Source organism: Tripterygium wilfordii, chromosome 13, assembly GCF_013401445.1.
Source record: "Tripterygium wilfordii isolate XIE 37 chromosome 13, ASM1340144v1, whole genome shotgun sequence".
NCBI lineage: Eukaryota > Viridiplantae > Streptophyta > Magnoliopsida > Celastrales > Celastraceae > Tripterygium > Tripterygium wilfordii.
The window spans coordinates 14,259,854-14,283,867 of NC_052244.1; the positions used below are offsets into that span (position 1 = coordinate 14,259,854).

The 24,014-nt window shown below is 37.1% G+C and overlaps 4 protein-coding genes across 14 annotated transcripts; 2 read left to right on the top strand and 2 right to left on the bottom strand.

Moving 5' to 3' along the window:
- Window positions 1-5: 5 nt before the first annotated feature.
- On the bottom strand, window positions 6-8,126 carry LOC120011869 (cellulose synthase A catalytic subunit 3 [UDP-forming]-like). Of its 4 annotated transcripts, none has more exons than XM_038863014.1 (16): window positions 8,047-8,126; window positions 7,796-7,949; window positions 7,084-7,188; window positions 6,675-6,870; window positions 5,710-5,930; window positions 5,504-5,621; window positions 5,211-5,412; window positions 4,482-4,748; window positions 3,947-4,292; window positions 3,720-3,857; window positions 3,292-3,417; window positions 2,963-3,175; window positions 2,514-2,778; window positions 2,145-2,347; window positions 1,145-1,495; window positions 6-856 (listed from the first exon to the last, which is right to left on the bottom strand). In XM_038863014.1, exons 3-16 carry the CDS (start codon window positions 7,105-7,107, stop codon window positions 272-274), a joined length of 3,255 nt encoding a protein of 1,084 aa, XP_038718942.1. In that variant the 5' UTR covers window positions 7,108-7,188; window positions 7,796-7,949; window positions 8,047-8,126; the 3' UTR covers window positions 6-271. The 4 variants fall into 4 exon arrangements, with proteins under 4 accessions (XP_038718942.1, XP_038718939.1, XP_038718943.1 ...); XM_038863011.1 differs by having other exon boundaries at window positions 7,084-7,245; XM_038863015.1 differs by lacking the exon at window positions 7,084-7,188.
- Window positions 8,127-8,765: 639 nt separating this feature from the next.
- Window positions 8,766-14,381, top strand: LOC120011870 (nuclear transcription factor Y subunit A-1-like). 6 transcript variants are annotated; one of them, XM_038863017.1, is made up of 7 exons: window positions 8,766-8,932; window positions 10,246-10,481; window positions 10,786-10,933; window positions 11,077-11,148; window positions 11,407-11,571; window positions 13,454-13,910; window positions 14,017-14,381. In XM_038863017.1, exons 3-6 carry the CDS (start codon window positions 10,931-10,933, stop codon window positions 13,865-13,867), a joined length of 654 nt encoding a protein of 217 aa, XP_038718945.1. In that variant the 5' UTR covers window positions 8,766-8,932; window positions 10,246-10,481; window positions 10,786-10,930; the 3' UTR covers window positions 13,868-13,910; window positions 14,017-14,381. The 6 variants fall into 6 exon arrangements, with proteins under 6 accessions (XP_038718945.1, XP_038718944.1, XP_038718947.1 ...); XM_038863016.1 differs by having other exon boundaries at window positions 10,254-10,481; XM_038863019.1 differs by lacking the exon at window positions 10,786-10,933 and having other exon boundaries at window positions 10,254-10,481.
- Window positions 14,382-15,723: 1,342 nt separating this feature from the next.
- LOC120011898 lies at window positions 15,724-18,494 on the top strand. Of its 3 annotated transcripts, XM_038863065.1 has the most exons (4): window positions 15,724-15,861; window positions 15,941-16,033; window positions 16,199-16,244; window positions 16,946-18,494. In XM_038863065.1, the coding sequence occupies exon 4, from the start codon at window positions 16,994-16,996 to the stop codon at window positions 18,281-18,283; it is 1,290 nt and encodes a 429-aa protein (XP_038718993.1). In that variant the 5' UTR covers window positions 15,724-15,861; window positions 15,941-16,033; window positions 16,199-16,244; window positions 16,946-16,993; the 3' UTR covers window positions 18,284-18,494. The 3 variants fall into 3 exon arrangements, with proteins under 3 accessions (XP_038718993.1, XP_038718992.1, XP_038718994.1); XM_038863064.1 differs by lacking the exon at window positions 16,199-16,244; XM_038863066.1 differs by lacking the exons at window positions 15,724-15,861; window positions 15,941-16,033; window positions 16,199-16,244 and adding an exon at window positions 16,274-16,814.
- Window positions 18,495-18,603: 109 nt separating this feature from the next.
- On the bottom strand, window positions 18,604-22,091 carry LOC120011899 (cation/H(+) antiporter 28-like). The gene is made up of 4 exons (XM_038863067.1): window positions 21,790-22,091; window positions 20,688-21,692; window positions 19,938-20,531; window positions 18,604-19,576 (listed from the first exon to the last, which is right to left on the bottom strand). The coding sequence occupies exons 1-4, from the start codon at window positions 21,970-21,972 to the stop codon at window positions 18,962-18,964; spliced, it is 2,397 nt and encodes a 798-aa protein (XP_038718995.1). The 5' UTR covers window positions 21,973-22,091; the 3' UTR covers window positions 18,604-18,961.
- Window positions 22,092-24,014: the final 1,923 nt, after the last annotated feature.

The following is a 24,014-nucleotide window of genomic DNA, read 5'->3' on the forward strand; positions in this document are numbered from 1 at the left end:
AAGCATGGGAAAATGAAAATTAGATACATTAAAATAAAATAGTGTTGTCCAAAATATTACAGGTTTGGTTATAACTTATAACTCAAATGTAATAAATAAAACAATTATGCCACCTATGATATGCACATGAAAAGTTTCCAGCATAACAGTGGACCAAAAAAATACAAATGAACTACACACAGCCTTCCGCGTCTATAATCCAGGCACGAAAAACAAAAAAAAAAACACAAAAGAAACATATGAACCACCAGTTATCAGTCTTTCACCCGTATTAACAGTTGATTCCACATAGCTGCACATCTGGACCAGTGACTCTAGTGGTGAATGGATCAACCCTCACCCACAACAAGGAGAAGATGGAAGCAAGGAGAATGGACCACACAACGACAATTGTCGGTGTTCGGTTCTGACGACCCATCAGACCTTTGAGGAAAGGATACAGATGGACAATCACCCAGAATGCAAAGAATAACTTGCCAAAGAGAGGACCCCAAGATTGATAGCCACTGTTGATGGCATAGGAGGTCCCTGCAACAACGCCCACCAAGTTTACAATGAGGAGAGTTGTTGGTGCGATGAGCAGTGTTGTCCATTTGAACATGTAAAGTTCTGCAAAATCCCCATCTTCATCTGATGCCTTGGAGGTGACAGTAAAGTTGGTGTCGATTCCAGCAAGTACTTTCAGCAGGCCTTGGAAGACGGCAAAAAGATGGGCTGAGACACCACCAATAACCCAAAACTGTTCATTTCTCCACCACTCATCAATTCCAACACCACTCCATCTCATCTCCAAAATACCAGTTGCAAAGATGGAAAGGAAGAGAGCAAGAAACCATATACTTGCAATGTTACTAATCTGCAGCAAGGGCCAAACAGAAAATATTTAGGGGGCGAAGTGACAAAAAAATACACATACTTTCATTATCCTTGGCATATAACTTTCATTATTCTTAAAATTTAAAACCACTCACGCTAGTTGGTGACATTATCCAGGTATGCAAATCATTAGCACTAATATCTACAAACATAATATTCCCATCGAACATAACCAGGTAAAAACTGTAATCTTCAATAGCATACACACATCATAGCAGCCGACTGCCAAATAATTATGACAAAATGACTATGAAGATAAGGAGCAAACCTGAGGAATAATGAACTTGTTTGTGAGTAGACAAATAGCAGGCAGTGTGCAATACATGAGAAGCGGAATGGAAGTGATTGGATAGATGGTAGTGTTAACATATGCAAATCTTTCAAGCCACTTCAACCTGCCACCATAACCATACCAGATGGGACAGTGCCGACTAAGAAGAATTTCAACAGAGCCTAGAGCCCATCGAAGCACTTGGTTTAGACGATCAGAAAGATTAATAGGAGCAGATCCTTTGAAGGCTGGCCGTTTGGGCATGCAATAAATTGACCTCCACCCACGCGCATGCATCTTAAATCCAGTTAAAATATCTTCTGTAACAGAACCATAGATCCATCCAATCTGCAAAGCAAAAGAGAATGCTAACACTCAATCTGGGAGAAGTATAAGAAAAATAGAAGAGGGTGGTAGGAGAGGGAGGTTTTTGGGTAGGAGGCAAAACAAAGGCAGAAAAAAAAATCATAAAAACACAACCAAGAAAAATATCCATCAACGAAGACAATCATCGACTGCTATGCTATTATGTTTTTCAACTTTCAAGTGGTCTTTGTTACCTTTCTTATTTCTCAACTAGAAGAAAACATTTACAAATCTGCTGCAATATTTCTTCTAAGATCTTACAGAACCCAAGTATTATCCTAAACAATCAACATAATTGATGTAAATGAGACAAAACAATGACTTCGTTCAACTGCTCATACACAAATCAAACTTGTTTTTACACTATTCAGCAAGGCTGCTATGTCAACAAAACCCATTGATGATATATGATCTTCCAGATCAAGTGCAAAGAAAATTTTACAAATTCAATTTTATGTTTTTGTGGAAAAGAAACTTCATTGCAGAGCACAATGGGGGACCAAAATTTTTGGCATTAGTTTGTCACTTCTCAGAGCAGAGGGAATGAAGAAGAACCAAAAGGAAAATAAACGCGAAAAGAAGTAAAGAGAATGTGAATGGAAGTTATAACATTGAACAAAAACCAACGCACCTCATTACCCCAGTCTGTTTTATCCTCGTACCCACAACTGATAACATGAATAGCCTCCTTAAGAAGATTTTCTGGCGTTGCCGATTGCGGAACACCACCATTCTCCATAAGAGTAGAGGCAACAAAAACAGCAGACTGGCCAAATCTTTTCTCCAGGCTCATTTGAGACATGAGTAGAGACTTCTCATCATCAAATCCAGCACCTGATTTCAAAGATGGGCAATCATATATTAGTCATGCATAATAGATCTAACAATAAAAAAAAGACCAAGCAATTTAAGCATCATTATTGGTAAGAAGCCCAACTTGATGCCACATTCTGTTGTGTTCAAGCACATCTACTAATGAAAATCATATCAACAAGTTTACCTTCTACCCCTTCCTCTATATCCTCTAAACTGAAAATTGGCACAGTAGGATCCACATGTTTGCCAGATTTCTTCTTATCAGAGCCCTTCTTACTTGACTTTGAACCCTTCTTCCGTGCCCCACCGCACATTGATGAGAAAAACCCGGATTTCTTGTGCTTCGGTTTGAGAGGTGGCTCATAACCATACAAAGCTGTTCGATTGAAGACACATCCAGTACCCACATAAACAGGACCTTGGATGCCATCCAAACCTCTCAAGTTAATCTGGTACCCACCACAGAATAAATTGTGTCAAAAGGCTGAGCCACCAAAAAATAATATGCAATTGTTGAAAACATCATCTACTGCTAATTCGAGCATTACATTAGACACAACTGAGACAAAACAACACCTTAAAAACATGTATGGAAAAATAACAGGTTGCTAAGTTACAGGAGGAAGAACTCACATCAAAGAACACAGTATTTCGATTGGCATATCGATCATTCCTATCAATACCATCAAATCTCTGCGGGAACTGAACATAGCAAACATGTTTCCCAAGGTTGGGATCCATTAGAAAGCACATAGATTCCCTCAAGGCCTTGCTGTTGTTAATGTAGTGATCACAATCAAGATTCAACATGAAAGGCCCGTTAGTAAGTACTGCTGAGACTCGAACCTGCGACAAATAAACACTAACCGTCAGGGCTCCAATAAATCCTGGATATGAAGGTAAGAAGAATCAAATTTTACATGAACGAAGAAATAATACTATTTTTATAACAAAATACTCACAAGAGCGTTCATAGCACCAGCTTTCTTGTGATGCTGGAATCCTGGGCGCTTTTCACGAGAAACATAAACTAAACGAGGCAGCTCATTACCCTCAGCATCAAGCCCTCCACTTTGGCCTAAGAAAACCTATAAATGAGAAATTAAACAGTATCAGCGACACACTGCCCAGTATACCAGAATTTTAAGTAGAGGACCAGGTCCATAGAAAGTGGAAGAATACCCCCATACGACATACTAAAGAAAACAAATAGAACAAATACAGATCTTTACCAGAGAATAACCATATCTAAATTATATACCGTGACAAGCACCAAAATTCAGCTTTAGGTCTAGGGGAGTGGTCCAAGAACAGTATCATAATAGTAAACGAAAGGAGTCAATACTGCTGAGTTTACCACAAATGTTCCACAAGTGCAAAAATTGGATACCTGGATCATTCCTGGATGGTCTCTGGTGTTATTTCCAGGCCATGGAGTGCCATCTTGCATAATCCATCCTTCTTCAGGAACTTTTTGTGCCTTTGCAACAAGCCCATTGACACGAATTTTAAATTCTTCATATTCTCTCTGCATAACAAAAGGGCAAAGGGTGAATCGAAAGACTCGGTTACAGTAAAATTAAGCGCAGACTTTTACTTTTATGCACCAACTCTCACCTTCATAGCTCTTCGGTCTTTCACAAATGATGGTTGAACTTTATCTTTTAAGTAGTCAATCTTTTGTGCGAAGTACCATTCTGGAGCCCGAGGCTCAATGTTATATTTCTTGCAGAAAGGTACCCATTTTCTAGCAAATTCTGACGTTTCAGAAAGAGCTTCAAATGTCAACATGGCAGCACCATCATCAGAGACATAGCAAGAAACCTTATCAACTGGGTAGTCAACAGCAAGAATGGAAAGCACGGTATTAGCAGTCACAAGAGGAGGCTCCTTTAACGGATCAACAGTACTGACAAAAATGTCAACAGCAGCTAATTGTGATGGTTCCCCTTCACGATCATATCTGTATCACATAGATAGGGAATTAAACCTCTGAAAATTAGTGCGACTTTTTTTAAAAATGGAAAGAAACTTTATTAAAGCACCAAGGAGATGCAGATGGAAAATGTTTACAACTTCAAGTGGAATGACTCAGCAACGCATACAGGGATTCAATCACTTGACAACAAAAGACAAGAAAAAGGCATCCTACCTTAAAGCAAGCCTGTCAAGATATGTTTCACGGTTTACAGGAAGCCACTTAGGGAACTGATCCAATATCCAAGATATAGCAAACCAGATCTCACATATCACAGATATCAACCAAAGAGCATAAGCATTGGGCACAGGGTTAGTTATTCGATAGTGCAAGAAAATGCTGAGAATAACAAGCCGCAGAACAATGACCATCCTGTAAGGATTTATCCTGGATGATGGAATTGAAACCTTCCTTGAGAGAGGCTGCCGAGCTTCATCATTCCTGTGAAAAAGAGGAGAAAAGGGTTGAGAACCAATTTCTCGCTGGGCCAAAACTCGAAATGTTTAATGAGAAGGAACACCAAAAATAAGGAAATTTTTACTTGAGAGAAGAACTAAGCTAGAGGTTATAGGTTCAATTTTTGAAAACAATATCTTCACATATTATGTAGGGGTAAGGTCTGCATATATTTGGCATGTCCCTGACCCTGCCCACTGTGGGAGCCTTGTGTGCATGTGTTGTTTACCTTTTTAGAAAAGAACTAAGCTCACTACAATGCCAACCACAAATCTTATACATTATTAGAAGAGGATCTTTGGTATTTGAGAGTTTTCAAAAAGTCTAAAAGCATATTCGCTAATGGATAGCGCGTTGGACTGTGACTTCCTAAGCAAGAGTTATAAATACCCAAAGTAAACTAGCTGATGCCATAAACGAAAATGTATAACAAGGAAAAAAACTCACAACAAAGAGTCATCCACTAGCACATCAGTGCTTGCATCAATATCGCCACCACCTCTCTCAGAAGTAGCATGGCCAGTGCTCATTGGAGGAACAACATTCTTCTCCTGCTTCATCTTCCAGCCATCAACTCTCTCTTTCCAGGCTACATTACCAAGTCCTGGAGAACCAAACTCTCTTACCGGATCCACAACTCTGATATTAGCTGTGCCAAGGAACATCATAAAAACTATAGAATCAATACAGCATCGAAGCACGCAAATAGTAGTAAAAATTGATACCCAAAAGAAACATACGTGATTGATTAACATCAGCTGAGTAGGAAAGAGAATGGATTCGCTTCCCACCACCACCAGCAGCAGGAGAAGCCATAGAAAGGTGTTCAGGAGATGCAGCAGATAGTTCTCCAGATACCTAATGATTAGCAGTACCCATAAAATTATTTCCAGTTCGAATCTCATGCCAAAAAGAATAACAGCAAGCAAGACGCAGATTGGTCAACCTCCTGGCCATTGGTAAGCAGAGGAATGTCATTATGAGAAACCTCTTTATCATAGTTTGGAGCTGCCACATCCTCCCCGCGTCCATATGTCATATGCCAGCTCAACATGCGCTCAGCAATCTTCTGCTTCTGGCTCTGATTTTCTGAGGAATAATTGAAATCACTTACACTATCATCAGCATCAGCATCCTCTTCCCTGTCACCAAGAATGGCAGGGCTACCTGGACCAAACAAACATCAGAGTTAGAAGACTTTTGGGATTAATCAAATAAATTGAAATGAAGAACTAGTTCAATCAAATATCATCAGGGGGAACTTTTAGGGGCATACAATTGAACGATTGAATAGACAACCCTATGACTTGATATCTTTGCTGCGTTATACAGGTCATTGTATGAAGTTAGAGGCATAGGAATAATATAGCCTTTGGAGGTATGGGAATTGCTCTCTTTAATTTGAGAAACTAAAGCATTTGATATGCTTTTCTGGTCTGCAGAGGTGCTCGGGGGTGATTGTAACATATGAGAGAATGTGTGTTTGACTCCTTACAAACCTAGAGCACCTTTGCATACACCAGATGCCACTGCAACAAAACTCTTTTTAAACTTTCAAAATAAGAAAATAATTTTCAGAGGAAGTTAGTTTCCCAGATATAGTAAGCCATTCGAAGTGTTGTTGCGCTCTCTCTCTCTCTCCCTTCCTCGCTCTCTCTTATATAAGAATAAGTTGGAGAGAAATGAAGAGGATTAACAGTAAGAGGAACAAATGATATTCTATAACAGTTAAGAAACCTTCGTCATGCAATTCATGTCATCGTATGTTGCACTTCAAGGAAAAAGTCACAAACTAAGATGAAAAGTTAATAAACTCAGATGCACAAGATGAAATGCAGCACAAATTTAAAACTATACATCTCCTCTGTTTTCTAACATCAAGTTTCATTAACGCAACAATGTTCAACAAACCTTTGTGCCTCTTATATCTGGTCTTGCATTGTGGACAAGACTGATTCCCGTCCTTCCTTTCATACTCATAGCATGGGCGACAAACAGGAAATGCACAAACGTCACAAGCAACAAATGGTTCACCATGAACAGCTTTGCCAACATTATCTCCACAGATTTGGCAGACCTGACCACCCAGGTTCCTCATGGGCTTTGCCTGAGAATTCCGGTAATAAAACATTAAAGATTTAATAATGCAGCAAAGCAATTTTCATTGATTGACGTGTAGCAACTGATGAAACAAAAACAAAAGAACGATAAAAAAAAGAGTAAAGAATGAATCCAAAATGTTAGCTTGTCATCTTTCTTCAGCTTCCTCAATAACCAGAAGTCAAATTGTAAACTAAGGAGTGTAATCTTCTACACTCACCCCAGTTTCTCCTTCTGACTCCATTGTTAACCTCTTGCCTATGCACAGATGTTGGCAATGGATTGAGATGAATGCTCAGTCTCACCGAGACTGATGCATGTGTCACTGTGCCAAAAGTTGAATAATTAACTTTCCTTATTCTTAAACTTGATAGGCCAAGATCTGCAAAAGCATGTGCCAATTAGATTGGCCCCTCAGACAAGCATTATAATTTCTAATAGAGAAATAACCAAAAATTACGTGAACTTTCCAAATTAATCCTCTGATCGTTGGAAATAAGAAAAGGGATCAAAATTTATTTTATTTTATTTAATTTAGCACCGAATCAAAGGAACACTTCCATTAAACCCACTTAAATAGTCGAATAGAGAATCATAGAAATCCACTAAGGAACTACATAATCGAACACATGATGTTTCAAAGATTTAGAACAGCATTGGCATAGAGAATCATAGAAATCCAAATCACAGGCCAATTAATTTTCTCGGCTACCGAACAAAACTACAAAACTACCTACAGTGGAAAACTGAAGCAAGATCTAAACAACAAAACGCGAAATCGAAGGCTCGAAGCACAAAAACCGCAATCCTTTCATATTTCCAAGCAAAACGGATAGCATCCACGGACATGAACCAGATTACATCGAATCTCCATCAGATCCCACAAAAACACAAGAATAGAAAGAAAAATCCAAAGATGAAGATGGACTCACCTAATGAAACCGAAGATCGATGCAGACAGACAGACAACGAAGAGAGTAACCGGATTGAGCTTGTCTAGAGGAAACGAGCAATGCAAAGCAACGGCTCCGTCTCTCTCCCCTTCGTCTTCTCTTACTCACTCTCTCTCCATACTATATATAATGTCTGTGTGAATTAATTAATAGAAAAAATTTAACCACCCAATCAGTCTTTTCTGTGTATAGCTGTATTACGAACAGACGAAAGCGACAAATCAACTTACTTCACCGGAGAAGTCCACCGACAGAGTGAGAGTTAGAGAGAGAGTATGGAGTAGAGAGATGTAACGGAGAAAAGGCACGGAAGGTGACGGGCCAATCATATCAATTCTTGTCATTAAAAAATTCTTTTTCCCCCTATTATTAGAATTTTCCTATAATTGAAATTTCATGTGAAAATATATATATATATATATATATATATTTAGTTCGCTTAAATTTCATTTGACGTGATTTAATTTATGAAATTTTTTTCTTTCTTCTAGGTTATCCAATCGAAAAAAGAAAGAAAAAAAGGCACATCCATATTGAATTTGAAGTTTTTCCTAATTTTTTTATTTATACAATGAAAGCTAACCAAAAAAGGCTCAATGAGATAAAGAAAAGCAACTTAATTGAGTCCAAATTATTTATTATTTAAGTAGAACATCTATTTAAAGAATAAACTAAAAAATTATTCTATTTTTTTACATAAGTAAATTTGGAGGTGGATAATTGAAGTCACGTCGATTGTCGGCTGCAAGATTTGTCATTAAAGGCAAAATTTAAATTTAACTCCCAAAGTGTTAGTGTAGATTCACTAAAACAAAATAAAATGAATAAGTTCACAATTGTAAATAAATTAATAAAATTAATTAATTTATCTTCTCTTTATTATAATTATCCAAACAAGAGAAATAATAACTTTTTTTTTACTTTTCCAAACAATTCAAACATATTTTCCCTTCCATCCCTTCCCTTCGTTGATCTCACTTACTTGCCAAATCTCTTTATCTAAACACACCTTAAGCCTGCTTAAGATTGCAGAATGGACCGAAAATCCATGATTACCTGCTATGTCTTCATAAATCGAGAGCCCTTTAGGTTCAATCCACGGCCTCGCATTTCACTGTACGTCGCCTCTATCATTCGCTCCAATTTCTCTGGCATTTCCTCTCTGTCTTCCAATTTTGAATTTCTGTTAGAATCAGTTGTGGGTATGGTCGAGTCCTCTTGTGCATGCTTTTCTCGTTTTCCATGTGCTAATTGGTTGGTGAATTGTATGTTTGGTTGCTCGGAAATTGAAGGAAAGAGAAAAGGAAAGAAAAAGGACGGAAGAAAGGAAGATTGTATTATAAAGATTGATGAGAGGGTTACTCTGTTTGTTTGTATTGAGATATAGGAGGAAATATAGCTTAATTAAGTTAGGTAATAGTGTGAGGAGGAGTAGAGTGGAACTGTTGTGTTTGATTTTTTAATATCTTATATTTCTCGCTTTGTTTCCAGTGCTGATTATAGCAGAAAATATAGCCAATTAATGGGTAGTTTACTTTCTTTTTTGATGCTATGTTTATGTACTTTTTGGAATTTTTATCTAGAAATTTCAATTACTTAGAATTGGTGGAATTTTTGTAATGTTGTGTGCTACTCCTACATATAAAATTCCATGCGGATCTGTTTTATTTTTCGTTCTTTAGAAGTCTTGAATTTGTATTCCATCTTTCCTTTTGCCACTGTATATGCCACTTATACAGATATACATGCATGTTTATGTACATATCGCGCACAGACTTATTGGATTTATGCTGGCAACTCTCAATCTGTGTCTTCTTTGTTTTTTGCATTTTGGAGGTCCTAGTGCCCATCTGTGAAATGCCACGTGGTTTGTATTTACTTGTGTTTGGAAAACTGTACACTCTCTTTTTGTGAATCTATTTACTCAATATTTCTTTGTTATTTCTTTTCTTTTTTGTTTCGGGTTGAACATTCTGTTTTGTTTGCATTAGCTAATCCAATTTCAAAATGTGCTTTCATTGTCTTTTCTTTTTCTTTCTCTGAAAGTTAAGGAGGGGTGAGGAAGGTCTTATAATTGAGTGATTGAATTCTTCTCACTGCCCATTAGATTGAAATCAACTCCGACACATTTATTGGTGCTAGAGGAATACATATGTTATTTGCCTGAGAAGATCGAGAAATTGCATTTTTGGTTTTCAGTGTTTGTTATGATTCGAGATTAAGATAGGTTCTCTTTGCTTCCGACAGTCCCATTTGTCGCTTTTGCAGTCAAGTGTGGGGAAAAATTATGTGGATCCATTCCATTCAAGAGAGTGTTTTATTGTCTGAATTTTGAACGTGGTGTCATGGCCTTAAATGGAGTTCAAACAGTTCTTTTTTAGACATCTTCTCATTGTCTGCTTTATGCCTCTTTCATGGTCATTTGCAAGGGTTGCAGCTGCGAGAATGCTTCACTGAAACCATAGGTTGCAGGTTCTAGTATTGGAAACAGGCTCTCTGCGTTGCGGGAAAAGGCTGAGTGCTTTTTGCTATTCCTAGACCCTTTCTCCACCATGGGAGCCGTCAGCAGTGTGCAGGGGACTGTTTAAAAATCAAATAGTGTTGATAAAACGTTTAATAATATTCTAGAAGCCTTGCCGCCTGATGACAATAATACTCTACCTTGGTATAGTTTTATGCCGAAACATGGTATCTTTTATATGTTGAAGAACCAATGTGTTAATTCCTTTACATGAAGACTATACTACATATGATGTCTTTGCTTTTTAGATGAAGAAACATAACATATTTCTTTAGTATTATAAGGTTAATCATTAATGTCCATTTATTACGTGAAGCGCATGTGCACGAATGCTTATCTGCTGTAAGCTTACATGCATGCGTGTTATAGAAACCGTCAAATAACTCACGTGCATACATGAACAAACACACGCTCTGATATTAACGCCAGTTGTCTTTTTCTGGATCAGATGGGAGTAATGGACAAGAACACCACATGAAACACGTTCCATCATCTGCACCACTTACAATGCATGAACATCTTGAACCAAATTCCGAGATGGAACTTGGTCACTCTGTTGTAATCTCTCTTGTGCACTTGCACGTGTGCGTTAAATGGTATGCCTGGGCAAAAACTGTCATACATGCATGCGTCTTAGTCAGACACGTAGTTTGTGATCATTCTCGTCTGTAGCTTGTTGCTTTGTTTGTGGCAGTTATATTAAGAGGAATCAGAGACTCAAAGTTCTCTAAATTTTCAGGTTTTGACACCATACCCATATTCAGATCCACGATATGGAGGAATGCTGACTTCTTACGAGCTTCAAGCTATGGTATGCAATCTGCTGTCCATGTCTATATGAGTGTGAGAATAATGTCATGGTTGTGTATGGTGCACATAGCTGTTTTGAACCACAGTGCACACTTTACCTTGTTTCTGGCGAGGGCAGTTCTGGGATGGGATGTTTTCTGTTTGCATATATTAGTCGTGTTTACTTAAACCCTGACATATGTTTGTGAAGTGCATCATGCGAAAAGTGACTTAAATATATTTGCAAGAAGTTTTCCTTATTGTTTTTGGTGTATGTCAGGCGCCACCTCAATTTTATGGAATGCATCATGCTAGAATGCCTCTGCCCCTTGAAATGGAAGAAGAGCCTGTTTATGTGAATGCAAAGCAGTATCATGGCATTTTAAGACGAAGACAATCACGGGCTAAGGCTGAGCTTGAAAAGAAAGTGATAAAATGCAGAAAGGTATAACTGGTACTTTTAAGATAAATTTCATCCAGTAACGAAAAACACCCTGATTATCAAATTTTGTTTTGCTTTGCTTTGATGTGGTTTCAAGTAAATTGCTTTTGCACATAGATCTAGTGGCGGTCGTTTAATCACCTTAGGAGTTGTGTCACTTTACCTTCTGTGTGATGCAGGATCTGTCATTTGGGGATGTGAATTCACTGATTCTCTTTGTAGATGAAACTACAAGGGGGAAACTAACTCAAAAATAATACAATGTAAAAGTAAAACAAGACGATATCCCAAGGGTATCAGCGAAATTGCCTCGAAAGTTTGTGCTCCTGAATGAATTATAGTTCTGAATGATATATTAGGGTCGTTTTGATATCTGGTTGCTGTCATGAAAGAAAGAAGATATTACTTGGAACTATAACCACACTTCTTTTATACTCCGACTTTTATGGTCACTGATCTTTTTTGTCTTACAAAGCGAATATCAATTACAGATGTAATGAAGCAAATTATATACTGCTTTTTTTAACACACCATCGGAATGTAATAATGTATCTTAGGCGCATTTTTTATTTAAGGTAGATGATGTGAGTTAATGAATCTTCTATTTATTGTAGGTCCAGAAAAATTTGGACTATATCTATATATAATAGTTCCCCAATTTTAGCTCACATTTTGTTTTACCATTTACTTTACACTAGTTATTTTCTCTATTCTTTTATTTATATCTCAACATTTCTCTACGCATATGGGAAAACCTTCCTTGCAATGTAACCAAGTGCTCTCCTTTGTTTTTTCACTCTTTCCAACTAGTGCTTGGAAAGTTTTCCTTTGTTTTTGGTAAGTCATAGTTATACTAATACTTTTCTTTAGGTGGGGAGATCGAACCTTGCACCTCATACAAAGGGTAAGAAGGTCACCACTAGATCATAAGAGCTCTTTTGGAAGATTTTTCCTATTATTGTTCTTTTCATGATGCATTCTCTTTTTTTGTTCTTGGAAATAAGTGTTTTGATATATCTACCAAATTTATTTTTGTCATTACATTTTTCAGTTTAAAAAGTTTCAATGACATTTAATTTTGAAAGTCACATGGGATTCCACTGTAAATGCTACCCATTCGTTATTTTGCGGGAGTGGGGATGTTTGCAATGAGGAGTTGCAGTGACTTCCAAACCAGTAAAAATTACAAAAGAGAGAGCTCAAATAACTTCATCTGTGATCAATTAGAAGCATAGATGGCTTCCAAATCTGAAGTCTCATGAGCCTCAAATATGGAACTCATTCATCTTCCATGCTAGGACATAATATTTTGTCTTTAACATGCAGAAGACCAAGTTTTGTTTTACTGGTATGGAAGTGCTGTTGGCTCTATGGCTGCATTTGGATATTGTGTAAAATTTGTGGAAGTTCTGAAGTTGAGAAAAAGTCACTTAAGATGGTTGGTCATGGATACCAAAGAATTTAAACACAGGCAAAAGATGAATTTGGTTAATTGATATTGTTATTCTCATTTTGACTTCGTTTTGGCTTGTAGAATTTGGGAACAAAGTTCAATCCATTGGTAGTTGAGGCAAGTATTCATGAATGTTTTTATGGAGATTTTGATCGTAATTTGCTATGGTGGTTCATAATTATATATTGATTAAATGCTGTGATGATGATGAAACACTTTGAATCTGCTAGCGTCTCTTTATATTTTCAATGGCTAAGAAAAACACAATTTAGATGTGACTATTCACGAAACTGGTGCAATGACCAATGATTTTTTGTAATGAGTACTTTCTGTGCTTGTCCCGATTTCAGTTGCTTTGATTTGAGATACGTATTTTTACACCTATCTTTGTGCTTGTCTTATTACATAAGATGGTGTTATTGTATTTAACAGCCATATCTTCACGAGTCTCGGCACCTGCATGCCATGAGAAGGGCAAGAGGTTGTGGTGGTCGTTTTCTGAACAAACAGAAGCTTGAGAATAATGGAGGGAGTCCAACATCAGAGAGCGTGAATGGAGGTGGTAACCATTCAACACAGTCTACCACTTTGTCGGGCTCTGAATGCTTTTCTACTGATGGCTCCGGAAAATTGGCTTCATCAAACAATCAGCAAGAAGGAATTGCATTCACGGTTCGAGACGTTTGTGAAGCACACAATTCATCATGCAGCAACAGCAATGGGCATGGTCTTTTGTCAATCTACCATTCATCTCCTGCCATTAGCATGGAAGAAACACTTGTTGGCCAGCGCAAAGAAATTATGCAGGGGAATGGGGTTCCAAATGAGGCCAAGAAAAGAAAGTAATATGTCCTTGGTGCTACAAGGCCTCTCCCGCATTGCTTCATAGGTTCAGTTACCTGCTCTAGTTTCTACAAGTTCATATGCAAATGCACCACATTTGATGGATGCTTTCGTACAGCGCGCCTTATGGGGAGTTTTCTTTTCTTGTGCAGATAAAGCTGGAGGTCCTTTGAGCTTGGGGGGAAACCATACCCGAGTGGGCAGCATCTCGCAGGCAATTCATTCTTGGCTTTGATTACTGTTAGATGGGAAAATGTGTGATGGAGTTCATAGTCTCTTCATTATGGGATTGTTTCCTCCTTCTCTTCACCTCTTTCAAATCCCTGTGTGTGTAATAGTAACTTAATTTCAGTAGTTGTGGATGTCATGTATATTTTTCAGTTTATGGAGTCTCTGGAGGACTAAAGGTTGTGGAAGAAGTGTGTTACTTTTGCTATCTTGTTCATTTGAGGGGTTGGTTATGTGGATAAAATATACATTCAGGTATCGAAAAATGGGATAATTCAACTTTTGGTTATTTCAGTCACCAAATGTTTAAACGTTCCTATTTAGAAACCCAAAGTTGAAAATTATTTCAATGTGCAAACACAGATAGATCTCTCACTGTTTGGATAGATTATTCATATTGAATTTTTATGTCACATCAATAATTTAGTTTGATTGTCCAAATAGTCGAAGATTTGTCTAATTGTGCATATTGGAATAAGTTTCAATTTTGGGTTCTTAAATTGGAACATTTACACATTTAGTGACCGAGTTGAACCTGATCAATTTTTTTAATGACCAAAAAGTACATTACACCACCGAAAAATAGTCATTATGTCATAAAAATAAATTCTTTTTTTTAACTACCTAATATTTTTATCATTTACTCTATAACTCTTATCCTAACCCAATTTTTTTAAGCAACACCTTTGATTTAATATGTAGTGGAAAAAGAATTATGCTCATCAACACAAAATACAATAATAATTTGCCATAGCTATGCACACATTACATTAGAAATTACTGAATGCTTTAATATTTGATTGGAAGTTAAATAATATATATCAAATTAACAAAGAAAAAATAAATAAATAAAAAGAAGAAAAAGAGTTCGAATTACGAAACCTCTTTAAATTTTATTAATAAAATAAATAAATAATCTTGTCCTTCACTTAAAAAGTACAAAAACCTACGAAACCCTAAAATTGGCGTCGTAGATTGAACATGTAGTGCCCTTCTTCAACCAAGAGACTAGCAATGTTCGTGGAAGTCCAGTTACCTCCATCATGATAGAGTAATCTACATTATCAAAACTACTACGAATGACGACATAAGTATCAGGATAGGGGTAATGTAACTTTTAGTCACTGAAATTTGTGAAAGCTTCGATAAACTTGTCAGTGCTTCAATCAAGCATTTGTACTGCAAACATGATCAGTCAACTGTCTAATAAGTGAGGGATTTCAGTAATTGAACAGATCGTCTAAAAAGTCACCAAAGCCATAAAAACAAACTCCTAATAGGTCTCCATAACATGAGGGTGGAACTTATCTTGTACAGAAAACTCATGAACAATTCCTCCAAGTTGGATCCAATTCCTCAAAAATCCACCCACAAACTCCACACCCCTCTAATTAAAAAATATAAAAATACATTAGTGAAATTACGGCTTTAAAAATTTATTTTCTACCATCAACGAGAGGTGGTTCGATTGACAATCAATTGAATTAGGCACATGCGTATTCAAAAGTTCGATTCAAATGAAAATTATATTTTCCAACTATATTTAAAAAATAATTTATTTTCTGCTACGTTAGCTCCTTGCATTTAAAAAGATGTAATTTGGCCTGGCCCGTTAAGATGAATCTCGCGGCCCCGCGCTGGTCATGTTTTAAAAAATTTGAAAATTTTAATTAAATGACGGAAAAGCCGCCATTAACGGCTATACCTCAGAGAGTCGGAATACAGAGTTGAGAGATGCGAGCGATTCGTCATCCCGAAGGAACCAAAAAGTGATTTCTATCTTTCCCACTGTTTCTTTCACTCACGCACGCTTGAAACTCATTATCCTAATTTTTTTTTGCTTTCTAGGGTTTCGTCGAGCGAGACGTGAAGATAATCAATGCGGTTTCGTTCACGTTTGAGAGAGAGGACCATACCATAGGCAACAAAATCATTGTTAAGGTTAGTATGGACTATTGATTCGTCTTTTTGTTATACATATTGGTGTATTTCCTTGCATTTTGGTTAGGTCTTGTTAATTTTTGGGGTTTGTTTCCAAAATTGGAAATCAACGACTGGTGGTGCTTTGTTCTTGACTGCTGTTCTTGTCGACTTTCTTCAATCAAGTTCTAGTGATCTGGTCTGCTCTTGGCTGTTGTTCTTGTCGACTCAGGTTCTTGTACTCTCTCTTGTGTCCTGCTGTTATTGTACAAACTGCTAGTCTCTGCTGTTCTTTTACTCTCTCTTGTGTTCTGCCGTCTCGTTTGTTTTTTGCTCTGCTTACTGGTTCTGTAATTTGTACTCTACCTGCTGTCTGGTTTGCTCTTGGTTGTGCTTACTGTATTTTGAGTTAGGTTTAATCTTTCTTTTTTTGTGTTTGGTTGTTAGAATTTGAACATGTATGATATTATCTAATTGTTATTGCATTATGTTATTGTTGTGACATGTATTGGTATTTGAAAATATGCTTATTTTAACATAGTATGAAACCCCTTCTCCGATTCCGATTAAATTTTACGGTTTCACTACCATGCCTCCTCCCCTGACATTTTAAGCAAAATTCAAGCAATTCCTACATATTGTTGGGAGAGGGGACTTATATCATCATGTTATTGGGTAAATTATGCCTGAAGCAGTGAAGCCTCAAACTTTTTTCACAACGAGTATAAGAATTAACGGCTACTCATGTTGTGAGTTGGTTTGCCTTCGGTTAATATTGGAGTGGGAATCAAACTTAACTTTTGTAAGTAAATGAACTGTTAGTTGTTCCTCTTTCTTTTACATTTCCTTTTGGCTTGACTGTTCAAATGTTTTGAAAATTAAGTGGGAGTGTAGTAGATGAAGTGATGAACTTTATTTTCCTCTATTCTGCAGCCTTAGCAATCTGAGCAGGAGAGGAGATTTGTGAAAGAGAGCCAGCGAATGGGGGATTGCATGGAAGCAACTCTCTCTTCAGAACTTCTCGATCTAGATATCATTAGCAGTCGGTTAAGGAAGCTCACGGACATTCAAACTATCTACAATGAAGATTTATCAGAAATTCCCCCTTCGGAGTCTGAAAATTTACTGCGAGACTGTGCTCTCCATCTCGAGAACAAAGTGGAGCAGATTATGTCAGAACTCTCTGATGTGAGTTTGTTGGGTATTCAAGACTTGGATACACTCACAGAGCACTTGAAAGAAGAACTTAGTGCAACAGAGGCTGAAAGTGCTAAAATATGTGACCAAATTGAGGCTTTGACAAACACTCATGTCAAAGATTGTAGTCAGCTGGAGAGTGATCTTGAAGCTTTGAAATATTCGTTGGATTTTATTAAATCACAGAGTCTGGAGAAAGTAAAAGACGATGCACATGTTATTAGCTCTACAGAAGGGGAGGATCAATTGGATTTGATAAGTATTCATAGAGACCAAAGATTTGAGATTTTGGATCTTGAAAACCAGTTTGAGAAAAGCAAAAACATTTTGAGGTCTTTAGAGGATCTTGATTTCGAAATTAAAAGGGTTGGTGCCATTGGACAGATTGAGGATGCATTGACAGGTCTAAAGGTCATTGACTTTGATGGAACCAGCATTAGGTTGTCACTGCAAACATACCTTCCAAAAACGGAATTCTTAAGCCAGCAAAGTGTGGAAGATATTTCTGAACCATTTGATGTAAATCATGAATTACTGCTTGAAATCCTGGACGGGACAATGGATATAAAGACAGTTGAGATATTTCCGAATGATGTATACATTGGAGATATTGTCGATGCTGCAAAATCTTTCAGGCAGTTGTTCTGCCCATTGGTGGCACTGGAAACAAGATCGTCATTGGCATGGTTTATGAGAAAAGTGCAAGACAGAATTATATTGTGCACTTTGAGACAATTGGTGGTGAAGAGTGCAAATAAATCAAGGCACTCCTTTGAGTACCTGGATAGAGATGAGACTATAGTTGCTCATTTGGTTGTGGGAGTTGATGCATTCATAAAGGTTTCGCAAGGTTGGCCTTTGTCAGATTCTGCACTGAAGTTGGTTTCTCTGAAGAGCACAAATCATCATTCAAAGGATGTTTCTTTAAGCTTTCCTTGCAAGGTTGAGGAAGCAGCAAATTCCTTGGATGTACAAATGTGGCACAGTTTATCAAGCTTTGTGGATGCTCTTGAAAAGGTACTTGTGGAGCAAAAGCATTTGGAAAATCATTCTGACGATAACCTTCGAGTATGATTGCTCCTAATAGTCTTGTATACTATTGGCAATCACGAAACGCTCTGTATATTTACACCGAGAAATCGTTGTTTGAATGTGTCAATTTATGTTAGTCTTGTATGCTTTGCTCCCATTTACTGCACGAGGTCTATGACTATTTTGTGCATAATGAATTTTTTTCCATTTTGAGTGTTGATCAAAAGCTATTTGATGTTGCTTGAAGTAGATACACACAAGCAGCCAGTTTTCACCAATGTGGGTGTATAATCAGTCCATCAATGATATGGACAAATAATTTGATTGTGAAGAACGCAGTGGAGGTAGGACGTGGTCTTGATTTTGCCTTTCATTTTTATTTGTAATATTTTCAGTGGTGAAGTGTCTACATGTCTGCATAAAATAAAAGTATTTTGTATTCTTGCACAGTTTTTTTTCTGTGTTCTCTTCTTAGAAGCTGTATAGATGAAGACTCAGGAACATATAATGTCTCAAAAGAATCTGAAAAGTATGGCTGTACTTCTGAAAGAAATAGATGTCTAGTTGAGATTGGAGCACATTGTTGAGTAATTTCTGTCATGTTTTGAGAAAGTAAGTATGCATTTCTACCAACTGTAACTTTACAAGTAACTTTGGTATTTTCCTATAACAAGTGTCCTAAAGTTCTACACTATCTCACTACAGTTGACATTCTGTTTCTTACATCACAGAGAAGTCATCATCCAGGCCATCCAATTCTCCTTTTTGATTATGTTGTTGAATGATCAATACTGAAGTTCTGACAGAGAAATTAGGGCCTGAAAGAACATCACCTACTGGACCCAATTCCGGACATTGTTGCCAGTCATTCATTCCAACTGTCAATACGGAGTTCACCCTTCCTCCGAGACCTACAATTATGAGTGCATACTGCCCTTCCAGTGACCTCAGTGTAGAGTATGTTTCAGCTGAATTGGCAAGATGCTTCTCCATGTAAGCTACATGCCCTCCTGCAACCTGTCTCTCGTAGAATTCTGCGAAGCACTCGTCATCAAGTTTCATCTCTAGCTCCTGCTCAGCAATATTTATTCTGAAACCAGCAGCTATTCTTGATGCATTCTCTGGATTGGTATCAAGCAGAAATCTTATAACCGTGAGCTTTACTCCAGGATGTCTTGCTACACGACTTGCATAGGCTAATGCCTCACGATCATCTCTGCCACCAATGAATATGACTGCAACGCTGAGACATATCTGTGACCTTGATATTTTCCCAATCATTCCGAAACCACGGTCAACTAGAATCCCAACTGAACATGGAGCATTCCTGAGAACCTGTTGAAAAAGATTATTAGCATCAGGTAATAATTTGCAGTATAATGATTTCTTTGTTGTTGAAGAATAACCACTTAGCATCAATGGCAACAAATCCTATTCTGCAATAATTGATTGTTTATCTGTTGTGCAAATAAATAGGTAATGTTTAGCTCTCTATGATCTGAAAACATGTCCTACCTACATTGAAATTGTTTTGTTTTCCAAGCTGTAATAATATTAGTAGACAAGACTCTTGAAACCCTCAGGTCCCGTTGTTCTTCCTAACCTATTCTTCTCTTCTTTTAGTTTCAACTCCACTACTTCACTAACATTACTATCAAGTTACGTCTCTTCAGGATTATCAAATTTGTGTAGTTACCTTACGATTTACATAACGAAATCCAGGATGGCCACCATCCAACGTTCCATCTGGATGCTGGGTCTTGTGAAATGGCAATATGATGAGGGAGATCATCAAGTCCTCTGCTAAGACACAGATATCTTGAGCCATGCTATTCAGTGATGAGAGAGCAAGTGTGCGCCTAAGTGTGATGCCATTTCCATTCTCATCGACATAAGCTTGGAATGTGTTGGTGATTTCGTCTCTTGTCTTGGTCACTTCCTTGTCAGTCACGATTATAGAGTCCACCCCTTTATCATGGACCACTGTGGCAGCTATTTGGTCTGTGAGTTCAATAATGTCAGAGACATAAACAAGCATTCCAGGTTCTGCCGCTCCGCGAGAAATCTCCATGAAGTTGATTGTAGAAGAAACATTTTGAGGCCCTTGTATGCATAATAAAATTCGAAGCTCATTCGTTGGATCAAGCCACTGGAGTGTCATCCTACGGGTTGGTGCTCGTTTCCTTGCACGCTTGATGATTTGTTTCACGACTGATGGGGCGTGGACAACCGTGAGAAAGAATACAATAATGATCTCGATACAAGTTGTAATACTTGTGGATTTATTCTCCTTTCGGTTAATCAACACAAATTTTCACAAGGTCAGTATGATTTTCTTACTTCTTATATTGCTTATCTACTTTTGCCACCAATTCATGTTCCCTTTAATACTACAGTTTGACAAATAAATGTTCATCCTGAAGCAGAATCATATGAAAAAGAAAGCAAAGAGACTTACTATAATTCCAAGAATAGCCATGAATATGTGAAAATGAGCCTTTGGAGTCAGTAGCAAACCCAGTTCAACTGATTCCTTCCAATGAAACCCTAACATTACTCCACAGATGAGAGTTCCAACAATTTTTCCTCCCATTGTAATCAGGAGAAGGACGAAAAACCTTGCCCATGTCAGCCAATTGCCACCTTCAAATTTGCGGAAATCAGCAAGATAACCCACCCAAAAGAAGAAAATTGGATAGTAAAGTATGGTTAACAAGTAGTTAATTTTGCCAACTGCCCATTTGGACACTCTTCCCTCACTTGGCAGGAAAATCCCCGCCATGAATGCGCTCAGAATGGGACTGTATTTAAACCATGGCGAACAACTGCATACCAAGACCATGAAGGCAACAGAGAGCACTAAGTGAGGTCCTTTCATGGGTCTACCTTCAGGATTTTCATTGTTAACCCAATTCATAAAAATGGGAGAAATCTTGGCTGTGAAAACTGTCTGGATGACCAGGGCAGACGTCATTTTCACCATCTGCTTTGTTCGGGCATTAACATCGTCATTATTCTCTTTAGCTACAAAGATGTATCCAACTGAGAGGAAAAGCATGGAGATCATATCAGAATGCACACCAGCATTGATCACAAGCTTTCCAATATCTGACTTGCCTATTTTGAGATTTGTTATGATTCTTGTTAGTATATGAGAACCACTACCGGACAGAGTAAACGACAAGGTGAATGTGAAACCAATGTTCGGTTTTTCTGAGAAGTACAGAAAGGGAGTTATGCTGCAAGCTAAGGTGAATGTGGATAGCATTCCAGCGTAGGCAACAATCGCGTCGCGAGTAGGTGGTTTGAGTAGCACATATGGATCCATTTCAATCCCCAGTACAAACATGTAGCACATCATTCCAAATTCAGCTATATTGGTCAATGTTACTACCCATTTTTCATGGAAGGAGTCACGTATATAAGGTATGTTCCCCAGAAACAACCCTATCTGCATTCAGTAGAGAATTTCCAAGGAACCAAAAGAGAGATTATTATTCATTCTGTTCTTACAAGTTATGAAAACAGACAGACAGAGAGAGACTTACAGCAATATCTGAAGTTAAACGAGGTTGTGAAAGAGGCTTGAGAGAGTGGTGCACAACATTGCTTAAAATAAAGGCCAAGATGAACCCTAAAATCATTCCTCCATTGGAGACGGTCTTTGTGAAAATATGTTGACATTGATTGAACCCACTGTTGGATGCAGTAGCATTCTTGTTTGCAGCCATTCCTCTTCACCTCTGTCTTGTTTTCTTCTTTATTTAGTTTGAATTTTTTACTTCTTCTTAATCAGAGAGCAATAATTTCACATACTTTTTTTTTTCTTTTCCTCCCAAATGCAGAAGAGGAATGTCAAAGTTTCTTCAACTCTTGTTGGTCAATAGTGGTTGTGAATGAATGCCTGATATGAGGAGAAAATAGAGGAGCAAGTTGAGGAGATCATTAAGTCATACATGGTGAATCTATTGGCCTCACAGGCGGATAAAGGGATGCACCAGTCCCTTAGCTTGGTAAGTTCTATGAATAATTTTCATTTTTTTTTAAACTGAATAAATTTGGATACTATAAAAAAAATCCAAGATTACAATACAGAGAGAAAATCAAAACAAACATTTTGAGTCTTTTGGTGGAAAAGAAAAAAAAGTGTAAAAAATAAAACTAATATATATATATATATATCACATAGAAAATAGTGATGATATATATACCCTATATCTACCATGATTGGTTGAGCATGGGCATCGAAGCACAATAAGCACAAACAATCTTTTGAGAGATGTAGACATAAACAGCAAATGATAAGCTCATCAACACCAAGTCCTTCCAGTCTCCTTTCTTCTGTTAACACTTGTAATCCTTCAATCCTTTCCCAATCTTGTCTAACCCACTCACAAACACTTCTGACAATTTCTTCTTATTCTTCTTCTGGTTGTCTATCTTTGTCTCTGCAACTGGTGTTTGATCAGCTGATGATGATTCTCTGATTTGGCATGATAGAGTTCTTGGGTAGTAGTTGTACTTTTTCAGTTCTTGATGAATAATACAGGTGCCGTGAACAAAATTTCCAGTTGAGAGAGCTGCCATTGGAGTTCAATTAGAGGAAGATCATTGTTTGAGAGCATAAAAATATCTCCTACGAAAAGGGGGATTTTACTAAGTTCCACCTCCTTCAAAAGAGTGGATGGTCCACCCCATTAGAATAAGAGTGTTAAAATTATATGTGAAGGTTATGATGGTCTTTTCCAAAATTTATATTTTAAATCGAACGGTTTTTAACAAGGGTGGATTGAGGGTGGACTGACAGTCGGGTGGACGTGAGACGGTCCCCGAAAAGGGACATTAAATACTGACCTTTTGATAAGGTTTTGACATGGGCTGGGCCTTATAGCTTCTGGCCCAGCCCATAAAGATAATTTTGCCATTTTCCCATGAAGTGGTTCACTCCCAGCATCCTCTTACACGTGTCCAAAAATAAAACGTGTAAGGTTGTGATTTATGCAGGCGCAAATCTCAATGAAGTTTGATTAAAGCTGTAACATCTCTGTCTATTAGCAGAATCTTTGTTTCTCGGATGTCCAATCACGTGACACCTGAACCATATTTGAAATTGATTATTCAAAATTAAAATCTTATTGGCACTTGTGAAGTCGAATCAACTTACAAAAATATGTATAAAAAATGTTACAAAAATATGTAAAAGAACATTTACGTGTGCTTTTTTTTTTTTCAATTTAAATTACTTTCACATAAATAGTAGCAATTGGGAAATCAACCAAAAACAATAACTATATAATAATATTTTTTTAAAAAATACTTTTAATTTCGAAAAAAATTTGCACACAAAATAAATATCTCTATTAGAAAATTGTACATTAACAATATTTTTTTTAACATCTAATATCTTGAACATATTTTTCTATATGAGAATTCGCAGTCATTAATCATAGATCTTAAATTGTAAACTTCACGTGTACTTTCTCATCTACCCATAAAAGTAGATTGAAAATTGCAACCTTCTTAATAAGTAATCTATCAGCTCCAATATTATTGATTGATTGAAGACATTATAGGGAAAGCTTATCTATTTAAAATTTTTTAGAAATTAATATAAAAATATGGAAAACTCTTTGTATTACTAATAATTTCTTCCATAACCAGTCATAACAGTATTAAATTATCTAATTGCATTAAATTGCGTTATTACATTTTCTAATTATATTGACTTCGTTATTACGTTGTCTAATTATATTGACTTTCGTTATTACGTTAT

What these genes read in the sequence shown, in the direction of transcription:
- LOC120011869 (XM_038863014.1), bottom strand. Translation starts at nt 7,107, where the DNA reads ATGGAGTCAGAAGGAGAAACTGGG. An exon ending in AAACAGACTGGGGTAATGAG is followed by an intron (nt 1,496 to 2,144) that starts GTGCGTTGGTTT and finishes TTTGCTTTGCAG; the next exon opens with ATTGGATGGATCTATGGTTC. An exon ending in ACAAGTTCATTATTCCTCAG is followed by an intron (nt 857 to 1,144) that starts GTTTGCTCCTTA and finishes CCCTTGCTGCAG; the next exon opens with ATTAGTAACATTGCAAGTAT.
- LOC120011870 (XM_038863017.1), top strand. An exon ending in CTTACGAGCTTCAAGCTATG is followed by an intron (nt 11,149 to 11,406) that starts GTATGCAATCTG and finishes GGTGTATGTCAG; the next exon opens with GCGCCACCTCAATTTTATGG. An exon ending in AAGTGATAAAATGCAGAAAG is followed by an intron (nt 11,572 to 13,453) that starts GTATAACTGGTA and finishes TGTATTTAACAG; the next exon opens with CCATATCTTCACGAGTCTCG.
- LOC120011898 (XM_038863065.1), top strand. Translation starts at nt 16,994, where the DNA reads ATGGGGGATTGCATGGAAGCAACTCTCTCTTCAGAACTTCTCGATCTA.
- LOC120011899 (XM_038863067.1), bottom strand. Translation starts at nt 21,972, where the DNA reads ATGGCTGCAAACAAGAATGCTACTGCATCCAACAGTGGGTTCAATCAA. An exon ending in GTTTAACTTCAGATATTGCT is followed by an intron (nt 21,693 to 21,789) that starts GTAAGTCTCTCT and finishes TACTGAATGCAG; the next exon opens with ATAGGGTTGTTTCTGGGGAA. An exon ending in GAATTATAGTAAGTCTCTTT is followed by an intron (nt 20,532 to 20,687) that starts GCTTTCTTTTTC and finishes ATTAACCGAAAG; the next exon opens with GAGAATAAATCCACAAGTAT.